General features: G+C 45.4%; 1 protein-coding gene across 3 annotated transcripts in view; it reads right to left on the bottom strand.

The window, feature by feature from the left end:
* Positions 1-16826, bottom strand: part of HMCN1 (hemicentin 1) — a 316075-nt gene that overhangs the window by 21230 nt on the left and 278019 nt on the right. For all 3 annotated transcript variants that reach the window (XR_014220481.1, XM_082225398.1, XM_082225397.1), the window contains exons 86-95: positions 14298-14379; positions 11979-12248; positions 10925-11095; positions 9373-9543; positions 8358-8528; positions 7034-7204; positions 4944-5114; positions 3193-3363; positions 1117-1266; positions 158-295 (exon numbers count right to left, since the gene is read on the bottom strand). Coding sequence is in view for 2 of the 3 variants with exons in the window: in XM_082225398.1 (XP_082081524.1) it covers positions 158-295; positions 1117-1266; positions 3193-3363; positions 4944-5114; positions 7034-7204; positions 8358-8528; positions 9373-9543; positions 10925-11095; positions 11979-12248; positions 14298-14379 (1666 nt within the window). In the remaining variant the exon portion in view is untranslated. The remainder of the gene's footprint in view (positions 1-157; positions 296-1116; positions 1267-3192; positions 3364-4943; positions 5115-7033; positions 7205-8357; positions 8529-9372; positions 9544-10924; positions 11096-11978; positions 12249-14297; positions 14380-16826) is intronic.

Consider the following 16826-nt stretch of genomic DNA (forward strand, 5'->3'; position numbering starts at 1 on the left):
TTCTCAAAGTAAGAGACAGACAAAAACGTCTTCCTGCAGCTCCTTCAGTTTGAACCAGGAGGCCAAAATACTGAAAATCCAACTATGGCAAATTGTTCTAAACAGAAGCTTTGGAAGTTATGCAAAATAGAAAGCTGTTGTCCCATTTTTAACTAACCGGTAGCAAATTCCACTTGTGTCTCTCTCTTGAAAACTGCATTGGTGAGTGAAAAGCCATTCACTGCTCCTCCATTTTCTTTGGCTGTTGTCCAATAAATGGGACTCAGAATAGAAACTAGCGCTCTCATTGCTGGACCTTTAGGGGGGGGGAGGGAAGCATTGTCATATGTACAGCAACATTTGTGGGTTGGTTTCTTTGCATTTTGTATTACTTGCAATATCACCTGACCTTTAATAAATTCTCTTGTTACTGATTGCATTAAATATTTTATGAAAATAGCAGAGCAAATAAGTATATACAATGGTACCGCTACTTATGAACGCGATCCATTTCGGGGTGCTGTTTGCACCCTGAAAAGTCTGTAAGTAGAGCGCTGCTGCTACGCATGCGCAAAGTGCGCCAAAGCGTTTCTGTGCATGTGCGAAGTGCACAGATCGCTTCTGCACGTGCGGCAAAACCCAGAAGTATACACTTCCAGGTTTGCCGCATTCGCAACCCAAAAATCCACAACATGAAGCAGATGCAACCAGAGATATGACTGTATTGGAATCTGCAAAGAGTTTGACAGAAAAAGCACAGCAGCCTCAAACTGCTTGCCAGTTCTAAAAGACCTGGAGGCACTTTCTAGCCACAATCCTCTTTGAAATGGTGTGCAAGCTCATAGGTTCATTGCTCTCCTCTCTGGAGTAAGTTACATGCCTCCTCATTCACATGGTACTTTTCCCATGGAATGCACAGAGACGGAAGGGGCTTGTAAGGCTATGTCAAAGGAAAAGTTGAACAAAATATGTGACGTTCAGAGGTAGCAAAGCAAAACAAACAAAAGCAAGCAAACAAGCACCCCAATGTTGTCTCCTAGGCATGGGTCAGCCAGTATTTCAGCAGAATAAAAACTGTGTTAAGTTTGATAAGCCTAAGGAACATTTCTTAAGTATTAAAGAAACAGATGTACATACCAAGACTCCGTGGGATATTTGTAATCTTGGCTTGTATTCGTCTAGTGTCCAGATCTGGGCTATCGATTATAGTGGCATTCAGGAAAGCGATTCCAAACTCAACATCATTAATATTTCCAATGACACTTCCTCTAGCCCGTGGAGGTCCACCTATTGCCAAGGAAGTCAAAAGTTGGGGGGAGAGCGAGAATGGCCATCTGTAACATCTATTACTTTGTAACGTTTAAAAAAAATCAAATCAAATGTGAGTATTATTATCCGAGTGGTGATGTTGAGCCACACTGCCCCCTCTGTTTTGGAAAAAAAAAATGAAGACATAAAATGGAGCAGCACAACTAAATAATGATGTTAGTAGACATCTACCAGGCTACATATCCCTGGAGGAAAAGCCAGGGGCTTTTCATGAGACATCGAGTCCTCCAAGGAAAAGGCAACTGTTGTTTAGCACTGCATGCCAATGGCAACACAACAAAGTATGACAGGAAAGGAAACAGAATAAACTGCAGGAATTCAGGCAGGCTCTGCGAAATTATTTGGTTAGGACTTGGGCCAGAACACCAAAGTATATTAATATTACTGACATGTAAAACTTCTCTGTGTTCTGGTGCCACATTTTAAGGAAACAACAACTGAAATATATATATATATATACAAAGTGCTGCTAATAAGAGAGACACCTGTGTTTGTAAAAGTTTGTTTTTCAAAACATTTCCACCCGTTTTCTACATGTGTGCACACTTTCAGGTAGGGGAACAAGACAAGTACTCGTAACTTCCCTCGGATTACGCAGCATTCTGAGCAACCGTCCAACTTTTTTAGGTTCCTTTCAGTGAAGCAGTAATAAGAAACGGTTGGATTCCTTTGCAAATATTGGTCTGGTAGTTTGAGCAGACAATTTTCAAATTGTTCCCCGAGTCTATCTGAACATATATTAAGTCAGAACGTTGGTTCATTAGGCCCAGTCACAGGTGGCAACTCTCCAAGTTGTGAGCTAAGAGAAGTAACTAACTGAATGCTTCCAATATTCCACTACTTCTCTCTCCCCCCCCCACCAAAAAGGGGGTGAAGATCAGGAATAAAAGTTCAAATGCTCGTAATACCAGGAGGTGCTATATCAGCACAGGCAGTCAGCTGGACTACTGCTGAAATGCCCTCAATGTTACTGAGAATTTTTTTGTGGGGGGAATTCGAGCGCTTCTAGGATCCCTTCCAGACACCTGTTTATTGCACATTAAATGACGCTTTGAGCTCATTGGGGTGGTCACACGAGAACCTGCTTTCAGCACTGTTTGTGCCTGAAAGTGTTTTGGGGTGGTCACACTGTTTCATTTTCAACCTGTAACTTCCTGCTGAAATCCCCTATCTTTTCATACCACAAATTTCAAATGTTCTGGGTTATTTTCATTCCGTTATTGCTGTGCCAACCCTGGGCAGCAAGAATGGGGAAGCATGGTGGAACAAACTAAAGCAGAATAAATCCCCCCACCCAATGCACTATTATTATGTCAAAGAACACATGCAACATAAGACACAGGAGAATGTTGAACAAATTTCTAACACAGGGCCAAACTAAATTTGTTTCAATGGGGCTGGAGTGATAAAACTGGGACATAGCAGGCACGGAGGTAGAACTTAATCTTTTCCTCCCTCACTGTGATCCAGAGGAGAATCCCTCCCTATGAAGGCAACCCTCCATTTGTTCCCGTGAGGATACCTCCTAGTTCAAAATCTGGTTTCAGGGGAATCTCCTGCGTCGCTGCTGTGATTCCTCAACATGATCAGCAACTCCTGCTCACTGACAGTATCGTCATTTAAAACAAACAAACAAACTTGCCCATTACATGCAAACTCATTTAACATCATGTTCAGTTTGGCCCTCAGCCTAGAACAAAAACCGATGAAGAACCTTTTTGGAAGTTTCATTTCTTGTGTACTGGGATTCTGAAAACAGTTTTGCTCAGGCAGAAAATAAAGTGCCCAATATCCAGAATGTTAGTGTTTGTTTGTTTGTTTGTTTGTTTGTTTGGTTGGTTGTTTCTCAGCATCTGAGGCACACTCTTGAGTCTGCCTACTTACCTGGACAAGCTTGAACATTACACCTGGAAATCTGAGAGTCGTCTCCGGGACAAGGTCGCCCACTGTTAGATGGGGATGGATTATTGCATAGCCGTGATCGGGTCTGCTCTCCTCCTCCACAAGAAGCAGAACACGCACTCCAAGGCTGCCATGGGCCCCAGTTTCCATCCACTGTAAACCAATGCAGAAGACAAGAATTAATACTGTTTCGGTAAAGCTTCTTGTGTGTGCACAAACTTTATGTGCTAACTCAAATGCAAGCAACCATAGGATAAAACAGGAGTGCTGCTTGCAACAGGAGTCCAGGGAAGGGGGTAGGAAAGGGGAAGAGGTTGAGAAATGGGGTGAATGGTACAACAGCTACACACAAACCAGGGAAGAATCATAGAAACTAGTCACAGACCATTCCCTCCCACCCAAAAAGGTACTCTTTATTACCAGTACATTAAAGTTGTTGCATACATAAATAACCTTTTTTGACACATGGGAATTTCAGTCTGAATTATCCCCAGCAGAAAGGATTCTGGGGTTTTCTTTTTGGAAAGTACTTTTAAACATTTCTGTAGTGGTTGGGAGTTACTCGTGCGTAATCCTGCCCTGTTTGAGCATTGGATTGCCTGGTTAAACCCTCCGGACTGCACAGCCCATCTCAGCGTGGCTGCCCTTAGTCACTCGTAGAATCTGTATGTGGGCGTTTCTTAAAGCGTTGCCAACATAAGAGTTGTTTGACGCCCAATCGTCTCCGCCTCTCACTGCGCTGGAGTCTTCTGCGCAGGGTGGGCGTGGGCAGCAGGGTGCCTGGGCTCTCCTCACTAACTTCCAACGAAGAGTCCTGGAGCCCCTGCACCTCCCTGTCCAGTTGCTCTCCTGGATCCCTGGTGTTACACTCATTCTCTTCCCCTTCTTCCCAGCTGAGTCTCCCCCTAGCGCTGGGACCTTCTCCTGCAGAATCAGAGACCCTCTCCTTCTCCCGTGCCTCTGATGTCAGTTCCCTGACAATTTCCCCCCAATTCATTATGGATCATTTCCCAATACTCTTTTACCCCTTTGCAAGTCCACCACATATGAAAGAACATTCCCTCCACCTCTTTGCATCTCCAAGCACTTATCTGATTCAGTCTTATACATCTTAGCAAGCCTTTCTTCCCAATGTCTTTGGGGTATTTTTAATAACAACAGCATAGGCATAATGCATTCTTTGTTACTTCAGCATTTTCAGAGAATCATAGAGTCGGAAGGGTCCCTGAAGATTCTCTAATCAAACCTGCAATCTCGGTGTTATCAGCACCACACTCTAACCAAGTGAGCTATTGAAATTGGGATTGTTGCTTTGCATATGTATGTACCGTATTTTTCTGTGTATAACACGGGGGGGGGGCGTTGCCCACATTTGCTGAGCTTTTCTTCGGGGGGCGGTTGCCGAAAAACGCTCACCCACAGGACCACCACAGCCAGTTGCACGCACATCGACGAAGCCACCAATCATCTGCATGCTCTCAGAAAGCAAGGGCCAATCACCCGCCAAATTGCCACAGCAGCCAATTGCCAGCAGACCTTGACGCACCCACCAATCACCAGCAAAAACGCCGCTGACAATCACCGGCTCGCAGCAGCCACCAATCACCCATCCAACCTCCCACTATTTGTGTATAAGACAACCCCACATTTTTAGCATAATTCCTTAATGAAATAACCTTGTCTTATAAACAAAAAAACATGGTAATAACCATGTACATGCTAAGATAACTCACCAGGACAAAGCTCTATATTACACCTCTGTATCTGGGTATCAGCACCAGCGCAGGCTCTTCCCCCGTTGAGTGGACGAGGGTTGTCGCAAGTCCGGTACCTTCTCAACTGGCCACTGTTACACGTTCGGCTGCAAGTGCCCCAGTTGCTCCAAGGGCCCCAGTTACCATGCACTGCAGAAACAAAACATTTTTGAAACAGCAATACTGAAAGCCATCGTGCGGTCCAAAATAATAATTTTAGTTGACGCTGGAGAAACGTTTATGTGTTTCTAAAATTTACACTGTCTCTAGAATAGTAGAGAAGAGCTCTTTCAGGAGCCCCCTTGCATCAAACGCTGGGAGATTTATGCTTTCATTTATTCTGCATGTGGCCCACCTTTCATCCCTTGTGTATTGTGATCTGGCTGCTGCCACCAACTCTATGTATGCTTTTTGTGTCTAGCTGTATCACTATTTGCCTCCTCTCAATCTGGGGATATTGTAACATGCCTTCCGGAGCCCTGATAATGCATGCCTGCTCATTACAGGGAGGCTTGTAAGCATGTTCATCTGAACATGTTTAGAATCCCCCCTTTAGATCTTCCCACTCAATACAGGGAAGTCCAGGATTGAGTGGGTGTGTACAGGAGCATGGGGGCAGGGCTGGTGCAAGCCAACCACATGCTCCCTATGCAAATTGGGATATCCTATTAAGGTACACCTGAACAGGCCTACAGCGTGGATAGATTGTACTGTTGAAAAATGGACAGAGTTCTGTGAATTGATAGCAACTACAGCAACCTGGGTTCTGGGAAGCAAATGCTTTTATCAACTAGCTTCTTGCTCCTGACAGCTGCATAAAGCCTTTCTTCCAATGCACAACCCTGGTCTTTAAAATGCATCATATAATCCAGCTCTCAAGTAAATTCAATTGAAGCGATGGAAAACCATTTCAGTTATACTTTCCTGGTGGGTTAAAGTAGTGGATGTAGGCAGTGGAGACTTTGGTGAGAAACAAGGTAAGGGACCCCTGGACCGTTAAGTCCAGTCAAAGGGAGCTATGGGATTGTGGCACTCATCTCGCTTTCAGGCCGAGGGAGCCAGCATTTGTCCACAGATAGCTTTCCGGGTCATGCAGTCAGCATGACTAAACCGTTTCTGGTGCAACGGGACACTGTGACGGAAACTAGAGCGCACGGAAATGCCGATAACCTTCCCACCTATTTATCTACTTGCACTGGTGTGCTTTCGAACTGCTAGGTTGGCAGGAACTGGGACAGAGCAACGGGAGCTCACACCGTCACAGGGATGCGAACCGCTGACCTTCTGATTGGCAAGCCCAAGAGGCTCAGTGGTTTAGATCACAGAGCCACCCACGCAACATAAGTAGGGTAACTGGCCAAGGGACAAGCAATACATGATGTTAAATGCATCTTTGGACTTAATGGAGGGGGCCCTGATCATTGCAAGGTGGGTGTGATAATTAATGGGATCACAGCAGGCATGGAGGTGGAATTTTCCTTCCCTTTTCTGCTGCAGTATTAAAGGAAAACCCTTTTCTGAAGCTGGAATTCGAAACCTCACCCAGGCCACTGGGAAAGTGCTTCCCAATGCAAACAGCTTATTCAGGGAAGTGCAACAGAGTTTGCATATAAACGCAGAGTTGCCATGGACAAATTCAATGATATTTCCAATCCATTCTTACAAGTACTGTAATAGGTTAAGATCTGGTGAAGTACAACAACAACCTTGTAAAGTATACAGTTTTGGGTTTCCCCCCTCCCCCTTCTACACAAGTTCTGCACAACCAAACACTGTGACGGAAATGCCGTTTATCTTCCTGCCGCAATGCTACCTATTTATCTACTTGCACTGGTGTGCTTTTGAACTGCTAGGTTGGCAGGAGCTGGGACAGAACAATGGGAGCTCACCCCATCGTGGGATTCGAACTGCTGACCTTCTGATCGGCAAGCCCAAGAGCCACCCGTGTCTCCCCACAGGAAAGCATTATAGCTATCAAGAACTATAACTTGCTCTGGACTCTGTAGGAGAAAAGCTCTCTCTGGTAACCCCAAGTTTGCCCTGCTGTTCCAATCCCAAAAGGCACTTACTGGGACAAGGGTCACTATTGCAAAAATCAACCTGCATGTCATTTCCTTCACACTTGTGTCCGCCGTACTGTGGGGGTGGGTCTGAGCAGTCTCTGGTTCTCTGTCGAGTACCACCTCCACAAGACATGGTGCAAGCACTCCAGCTGGACCAGGAAGCCCACTTTCCATTCACTGGTTTGAAGAAGAAAAAAGTTTTATTATTTTTTTAAGCACACTTTCAAACACAGCACTGAAATACGAGTTCTGTATCCAACCCAAACAACAACAAAGGCATGCAAGAATGATGTAAGCCAGAGCAGAATCTCAATGTGAAAGAGAAAAATCCAAGCTACAGGTGGCAGGGATGTTGTTTGCAGGTTCACCTGTAAAGCAGGTATTTGTGTGTGCATGCATATGTCTTTAACAGGGAAAGGAGGGCCAGGGAAAGGAGAGCTGAACCCTTCCCTATTGTGTGTAGAGGTCCCCGAACCACCCCCTAAATAAATCACAATTCACACAGAATTTTTGTTTACGGTTTTTGGCATAATTTTGGCCACAACTTTATTAACATACATGGATGTGAGTGGTTGCTTAGGCATTGGTTAGGGCTATCTGTCCCCCCACCCGGGGACAGAACTGACTTCCAGATTCCAGCGAAAGCCAGTAAGGGAAAACAATATTGGGGAGAAATGGAGCTGAGCCACAGGCCCTCACCTCTCCCCGCATGCTCCCAGGGGGTGCATGGCCCTAGCCCCTTGCCAGGGATACAGACAAATGTATGGCAAACCCCTGAATTCCTTTAACGGAATACTCTTGCAGCAGCAGCATTGGAGGGGCAGGCACTGCCAACCACATCCCCACCACCAACCAAAAGATAACCAAAACCTTACAAGTTGTGACGATTTGCTACGCAGTAGGCAAAACCCAAATGGCACCAGCCAATCAGCCAAATGGACAAAATTCCTACCAGGCCCCTGCCCCAATGGCAGATGACCCCATGACAGGCATAGCAATATCAAATGCAACAGCCCTAAATTAGGGAGGGTGGGTGGGCGATCCGATGCACGCAGCAAAAGAGACTGAAAAAAACTGCATGCCAAGAACATATAACCTTCGGGCCAACCCTCTAAATGGTAACATCAAATTCTCCCCAACAACCCAAATTGGCCCAATCACAGTCATGGCCATCCAAATGGTCCTGCCCAGTAACCAAGAGGGGGCGTCCTGTTCGACCCCACCGCAACACGTGCTCTCCATGAAGGAGAACACGCTTTCTAAATACTACCTTTCTCTTTACATTTTTATGAGACGAAGAAAACGACAATTCATTCCATATTTAACTTACCTGGACAGTCTCTCTTGCTGCAGACCTGCATCTGCGCATCAGGTCCTTCACAGTAGGTCCCATCGAACGATGGAGGAGGGTTATTGCATAGCCGTAATCTGGTGTGGGTCCCTTTGCCACATGTCTCACTGCAGGTCCCCCATGGTAGCCAAGAACCCCAGGCACCATTCACTAGAAAACAGGAAGGGTTACAATCCAAGCTGGAACTTCATTTTCTAATTCAACAACACCACCACAATTGGGTTGGAGCCAAAGGTTGCCTGATTTGAAGGCCACCTGAACAACTGATCTTTCCTCTCCCCTCCATCCTAATTCAAAAAAGGACAGAACAGCAACACGATAGAGAAGAAAGGGGAATTCTGGTGGACGTGTCCAAAGGTGAAAGACTTCTGGGGAAAGATATATAATGAGTTGAAAAAAATGTTGAAATATACATTTATTAAGAAACCAGAAGCCTTTTCCCTTTGAATAGTGGGTTTGGAATTGCCCAAGAAAGACGTTAGATTGTTTTTGTATGCCACAACCGCAGCTAGAATTTTGTTAGCCCAAAATTGGAAATTACAAGAAATACCAACAGTGGAGGAATGGCAGATGATGATGATGGACTTTTTGGAGTCGGCTGACCTGACCGGAAGAATTTGTGACCAGGAGGAGGAGGAGTATCAAGATGAATGGAAGAAATTTAAGGATTATTTAGTTAAATATAGACCGGTACCTATTTATCTACTTGCACGTTTGACGTGCTTTCGAACTGCTAGGTTGGCAGGAGCAGGGACCGGGCAACGGGAGCTCACCCCATCGCAGGGATTCGAACCGCCGACCTTCTGATTGGCAAGTCCTAGGCTCTGTGGTTTAGACCACAGCGCCACCCGCGTCCCTACTGTCCCTATTGTTGTTATGTTTGTTATAAATTTGGAAAATCAATAAAAAAATTTGGCAGGAAAAAAAGAGAAGGGGAATTCATTTGAAGTTTGGTTCATATGTGCCACTTTTAACAGCCTCTCTGTATTCTCACCTGGGCACGGCCTAATGTTGCACATGATTGGCTCAACGGCGCTGCCATCACAAGGCCTTCCACCATGTTGGGCAGGAGGGTTGCTGCAAGTTCTGGTTCTGGTCTTGTTGCCTTGCCCACAGGTTTTAGAGCATTCTTCCCAAGAGCCCCATTCTGACCAGTTGCCATCCACTAAAAAGAATATATATTGCATGTGACTTGTTAACAGATGTTGGGAAATGCTTTAGACCTTGGATTTCTAGGATGAGCAAAACCTCATCTGACACACAATGCTGCCTGCTTAAACTGGAGCCCTGGTGTCTGGCAAAACTGCATGCTATTCATTTTCTCAAGAACTCCCTTATGTTAAAATAAACAGCATGTAATGTTACTAAGGCTGTTAAATTTGCTAATCTGGAAGTAGATTCCACCAACACAAATGAGACTTAATTCCAAGTAATCATGTGCAGCAGAAGTGGCAACCCTGTGGAGGTTTTTGTGGCTCACAGGGACTGCCCCCAAACAATTGTGTGGCAATTCTGTGCCTTTTAAAAGTAATTTATTGATCCATTACTTCCCCGCCACCGCCCCCCGGCACTTTCTCTGTGATTATTTACCTTTCTTGGACATTCCTAAGTGCTCTTGGGTAATTTTCCATGCTTTTAAATCTACTGGGGGCTTCTTAACACACACACTCCTGAAGTGCCTCATTCTTCCTTCCCCTTTTCTTTCTTTCTGCTGTTTCCAAGTATACTATTAATATTATTTTTATTTATGTATTCTTATTTATTCAATTTATACATCACCCTTTATCCAAAGATCCCAGGGCAGTGCGCATCATTGAGAACATAATTTATGCAGCATAATTAAAAAAAAATATACGCAGTGTAATGATAAAATAATCATAACAACAGCCCTCCACATACATTTAACAGGCCGTAGATTACTTAACAGCATTATTACCTAGCAGCTTGTGATGCCTTCAACTGATGGTGATTAATGATTATCGCCAAGTGCTGCCAAAGGCATCACAGCAACAAAAACAATGCAACCAGCTGTTGTGAGTATTGAATTAAATTGTTGTGAGTAAGGAATTAAATTAAACCAGGGAAGAGACATGGAGGATATTCAACACTACGTATTTGTTACGATGCCCCCTAGACAAAAAATATACACCCCCTAGACAAAAATTCCTCAGTTACATCCTCTGCTCTCTTTCCAGCTGAACTCCCCTTGAGCAAATCTCTATTTTACTGGCTGGCAATAATACATTTATTACTGCACGGGTTGCAAAATTTGCTTTGTCTGCAAGTAAGTTGAGAGCTAGGCAGCAAGACAAGTATCATAAGGGGGAGTGTGAGACGTGGAGTGCTTAACTTATGCAAGAGTGGTTTTTGCATTTGTGTATGTTTTGCTGTTGTTGTACAGTTTTAAACCAATTATTCGTATCCTACGCATTGTGACCATAGCTTTTAGCAATACGGATTCACTTCACTTCGAACTAGGGAAGAGGAACCATGTTGGTCCATGACTACGGACTTCCACGAGGCCCTTGGTTGAAATCCAAATTTACCTGGGCACAGTTTGTTCTGACAGCTGCGCATTTCATGATCGGGCTCCATGCAGCGCCGTCCGCCATTTGCGGGGAGCGGATTGTTACACAGGCGTATCCTCCTCTGAACACCTTGACCACATGTTACACTGCACGGCTGCCAGTCAAGCCAGTCAGAAAATCTTCCATGCACTGGAATAAAACAATTTCATGTATATCATTATCATTAGAATTAGAATTTATATATCGCCCTATACCCGAAGGTCTCAGGGCAATTCACAGAAAAATATCTTAGTCGATATTCCTCTCACCATCAGACAAGTGTATTTTATTGCTTTCTGAATCTTAAAACCCCCTAAAAACTCAGATGATGATGATAGTTGCCTCAGTCATTGGTCTTCAGTTGGTAGGCCCTGCCCCACAACTGGAGATGGACTTCACATAAGGAGAATTACAACTGCGAATTATTGCTGTTTCTTTGTATTTTTTTCTCAAAGGAGGAAGAGAAATAGAAAGATATGTTAGGGAAAGAACGAAAGAAAAAGAAAGAAAGAAAGAAAGAAAGAAAGAAAGAAAGAAAGAAAGAAAGAGAGAGAGAGAGAGAGAAAGGAAGAAAGAAAGAGAGAAAGAAAGAAAGAAAGAAAGAAAGAGGGAGAAAGAAAGAAAGAAAGAAAGAGAAAGAAAGGCAGGCAGGCAGGCAGGCAGGCAGGCAGGCAGGAAGGAAGGAAGGAAGGAAGGAAGGAAGGAAGGGTGGGTTAATGGCTTGCAAATGCCTAAGACCATTCCTTCTGCAAAGCCAAGTAGGTTCATAATAATAGGCCCAGCATATGAAAATAAGGAAGACCAATGGCCTAAGTAGTGTCCCGATATTGTACCTTCTAGGGCAATGCTTCTCAGTGGTCCCCTAGCAAAACCCAACATGCATCCGGATAGCATTATTGTACAGAACGAAGGAGATGCAAATAGAAAAGGTGTTCCCTCTCTTAGCTTCTTTGCTAAAGAGCATACAAACTTCAGAATCCCGTAGAGCTCCTCACCGGGGAGAACGAAAAGCTAGCCTAGACGTCGCACCCACCTTGGACAATGAGTGGAACTTTGACCAGGACAGATCCCATGAGGTTCCTAGCTACGCACTCGTATTCCGAAGTATCCTTCTTGTGTGCGACTGCAATAAGCAAGGAGCCATTAGTCAAGACGGTCATTCGGTCCTGACTAAGGAGAGGCCGGCCTTGACGAGACCATTCGATGGTCGGAGGAGGCTCTCCTCCTGCTTGGCAGTTCAGCATCACTGTGGTTCCAGCATCAACAATCGTCTCTACTGGCTCAATTGTAATAACAGGTGCACCTAAGATAAAAACAGAATGCTTCCGGGTTTGCTGATTTCAGCAACAAATCACTGACAAATCAAGGACCTGAAGGAGCATCTCCATGCCCATCATCCAGCCCGGACACTGAGGTCCAGCGCCGAGGGCCTTCTGGCGGTTCCCTCACTGTGAGAAGTGAGGTTACAGGGAACCAGGCAGAGGGCCTTCTCGGTAGTGGCACCCGCCCTGTGGAACGCCCTCCCACCAGGTGTTGAGGAAATAAACAACTAACTTTTAGAAGACATCTGACATCTGTATCAGGAAGTTTTTAATGTTTGATGCTTTATCAAGTTTTTAATATTTTGTTGGAAGCCGCCCAGAGTGGCTGGGGAAACCCAGCCAGATGGGCGGGGTATAAATAATAAATTATTATTATTATTATTTCCCCTGTTCCCACCTGTCTGCAGTATGTAAGTGGTAACTTGCAGCATCTGTCATCGGTCAAAGAGAGTGGGGTGCCTACATTGTCTATCCTGACCAGTGGCCAGGCAGCAAGAAAAACATATAGCCACCATACTGACCCTGGTGACTTCACTTTCCACCAGGAATCATGGGGTTTGTAACTCAGCTCCCATGATCCTTGGTGGGAAAAGATGCTGCCACTCCCACTATGTCGACAACATACTTGGTCATTTGTTAAGGAAAAGAGACCCTGTCAGTGTCCCCTATCTTTGATGGAGGCCTTCCCCCACCTGTTACCTTGGCCTCCCTTGTCAAGGTACCATTTTCCCCATGAATGAGAGAACTGGGGGACCGGGTGAGAACAAACTTGAGGCAAAGAACATGTAGATCCAGCTTCATTTATTAAGCTCACGAGTTTACCATGGCAAGTGACTACTTCTTAGGCTAACCAGTTTCATTGCGAAGAGACTACAGGCCAATCTTACACTTAGTAAAAAGGTAAAGGGAACCCTGACCATTAGGTCCAGTCGTGGTCGACTCTGCGGTTCCGGTGCTCATCTCGCTTTACTGGCTGAGGGAGGCGGCATACAGCTTCCGGGTCATGTGGCCAGCATGACTAAGCCGCTTCTGGCGAACCAGAGCAGCGCACGGAAACGCCGTTTACCTTCTCGCCAGAGCGGTACCTATTTATCTACTTGCACTTTGATGTCCTTTTGAGCTGCTAGGTTGGCAGGAGCAGGGACCGAGCAATGGGAGCTCACCCCGTCGCGGGGATTCGAACTGCCGACCTTCTGATCGGCAAGTCCTAGGCTCTGTGGTTTAACCCACAGTGCCACTTGCGTCCCTACACTTAGTAGTGTGCAGCAAAAAAGCACTTATTTTTCTTTAATTGCAGCTGAAGGGGAACCCTGATTATTATAACACCGGTCTTGAAAGACCTACATTGGCTCCCAGTACGTTTCTGAGCACAATTCAAAGTGTTGGTGCTGACATTTAAAGCCCTAAATGGCCTCGGTCCAGTATACCTGAAGGAGCGTCTCCACCCCCATCGTTCTGCCCGGACAGTGAGGTCCAGCACCGAGGGCCTTCTGGCGGTTCCCTCACTGCGAGAGGCCAAGTTACAGGGAACCAGGCAGAGGGCCTTCTCGGTAGTGGCGCCTGCCCTGTGAAACGCCCTCCCATCAGATGTCAAAGCAATAAACATCTACCTGACATTCAGAAGACATCTGAAGGAAGCCCTGTTCAGGGAAGTTTTTAATATGTGACATTTTAGTGTATCTTTCATCTTTGTTGGAAGCCACCCAGAGTTGCTGGGGAAACCCAGCCAGATGGGCAGGGTACAAATAAATTATTATTATTATTATTATTATTACTATGCGGACCAAGGAGAATTATCCCTCTTGCACTGTGCAGCGCCACTGAATCATACCTGCCTCCTTTACCAATGAGACTTAGGGGAAAAGAAGAATATGCCGTTTGGCCCTATAACACTGTATTGACTAAGGCAAAGATAGAGAGGTCCATGGGTCAAATAAATAAGTCTAGTTTTAACTCATGCAGTAGGTACAGCCAAGTGTAAAATTCAGAACTCTCAACACATATAGTGTGAATATTCTTGTGTGGCTTACTGTGCAATGTCAGGGTTACGCGGTGTTCGACAACGCCAGCATCGTTTGTAGCTACACATGCATATTCCGCAGCATCTTCATTCTGAAAAGAAGTCAGCATGTTGACAGATGAGCAATCCAATAATTTTTATTCTGTGTTGATTTGCAGTACATTAAACCCAGCAATGGCTTAGAAATTGTATGATATGGAGTGGTGCCTCGCAAGACGAAATTAATCCGTTCTGCGAGTCTCTTCGTCTAGCGGTTTTTTCGTCTTGTGAAGCAACCCTATTAGCGGCTTAGCGGATCAGCGCTATTAGCGGTTTAGCGGCTATTAAAGGCTTAGCGGATTAGCGGCTTAAAGGCTATTAGCGGCTTAGCGGCTTAGAAAAAGGGGGGGAGCGAAAAAAGATCATTTTTGTCTTGCAAAGCAAGCCCATAGGGAAAATCGTCTTGCGAAGCAGCTCAAAAACGGAAAACCCTTTCGTCTAGTGGGTTTTCTGTCTTGCGAGCCATTCGTCTTGCGGGGCACCACTGTATACAGAAACCAGCAGGGATTCAGTAGGATGGAAGTTAGTGGCGGTGGTAGTGACAGTAAAAGGTAACGGTAAAGGCGCCCTGGAAGGTTAAGTCCAGTCAAAAAGGACTATGGGGTTGCGGCGCTCATCTTGCTTTCAGGCCGAAGGTACTGGCGTTTGTCCACAGACAGCTTTCCGGGTCATGTGGCCAGCAGGACTAAAGTGCTTCTGGCGCAATGGAACACTGTGACGGAAACCAGAGCGCACAGAAACCGTTTACTGCCCCGGCGGAGCAGTACCTATTTATCTACTTGCACTGGTGTGCTTTCGAACTGCTAGGTTGGCAGGAACTGGGACAGATCAATGGGAGCTCATCCTGTTGCACAGATTCGAACCGCTGACCTTCCGATCGGCAAGCCCAAGAGGCTCAGTGGTTTAGACCACAGTGCCTCCTGCGTCCCGGTAGTGGCAGTGCAGTCTCCTGTGTGTAGGGTGGAAGGGGGCTGCATAATTAAGCACAATTAAGCAGAAGCACTGGGAAGTTCGCCAACTGCAGGTACTCTGCTGGCATCAAGCCTGTGACCAGTAAACTGTGCCACCCTTTGCCTGGCCTTGGCAACACCCTATATCATGGGTAGGCAAACTAAGGCCCAGGGGCCGAATCCAGCCCAAATGCCTTCTCAATCCGGCCCATGGACAGTCCGGGTATCAGCGTGTTTTTACATGAGTACAGTGGTAGCCCTCAAGACGAATGCCTCGCAAGACGGAAAACCTGCTAGACAAAAGGGTTCTCCGTTTTTGAGCTGTTTCGCAAGACGATTTTCCCTATGGGCTTGCTTTGCAAGACGAAAACATCTTGCGAGTGTTCCGATTTTTTTTTGCTCCCCCCCCCTTTTCTAAGCCGCTAAGCCGCTAATAGCCTTTTAGCCACTAATCCACTAAGCCTTTAATAGCTGCTAAGCCTTTAATAGCCGCTAAACCGCTAATAGCGCTAATCCGCTAAGCCGCTAATAGGGTTGCTTCGCAGGACAAAAAAACCGCTAGACGAAGAGACTCGTGGAACGGATTAATTTCGTCTTGCGAGGCACCACTGTAGAATGTGTGCGTTTATTTAAAATGCATCTCTGGGTTGTTTGTGGGGCATAGGAATTCGTTCATTATTTTTTTTCAAAATATAGTCCGGCCCCTCACAAGGTCTGAGGGACAGTGGACCGGCCCCCTGTTGAAAAAGTTTGCTGATCCCTGTCCTATATCTTTTGTGGCAAGGAGGGTGGCCTGTTCAGATTTCTAGTGGCAAAAAGAAGGGACCCACCCCCCCAGTGCTGTGTGCCTTATGGCTGGATCACAAGTGCATTGACCTTTTTATGCCAAATTCCTGAGAAAGGCTCTAATGGCAGCAGTATGTTAGGAAATGCATGTGCATTAAGTGTGTTGACTTAATGTGTCAGGGGTGACATCTGAGTCCCCTGGTGACAGCAGGACTTGTGGACTGACTCAACTGAAAAAGCAATTTGAAAACTTTTATCTGCAATGTTACATCTGTGACATACAGAGTTTTAACTGGTATTTTATCTAGTGTTTCTAAGTCACCCTGGGAGGCTTTTGCCTTGAAGGATGGCATATAAATTCCTTAAATAAATAAGTGAATTGCGCAAGTTGTGTTGTGTGGTGCCATGATATAACAATAGCTCAGGAGGCAGCCTGAGAGGTTAGAATGGAAACGATAAGATTCCCTTTTCAGCAGAGTAGTGCACAGCCACATACACATATAAAAATGCACTGCAACTATATGTAATGCAGAAAAGAGATTTGTATCAGTTATTAAGAACAGACCTGCAGTCTGTGTTTAATTCACAGCCTCTTGGGTTGGTAATGAAGATAAATTAGATCTCTTTGAAAGAAGGGTGGGACATTAACACGACTGACAAAGCCTGTACAGTGGTGCCTCGCAAGACGAAAAGAATCCGTTCTGTGATTCTCTTTGTCTAGTGGTTTTTTCGTCTTGCGAAGCAAGCCCATTGAAGGATTAGCG

Source organism: Podarcis vaucheri, assembly GCF_965113315.1.
Source record: "Podarcis vaucheri genome assembly, chromosome: 6".
NCBI lineage: Eukaryota > Metazoa > Chordata > Lepidosauria > Squamata > Lacertidae > Podarcis > Podarcis vaucheri.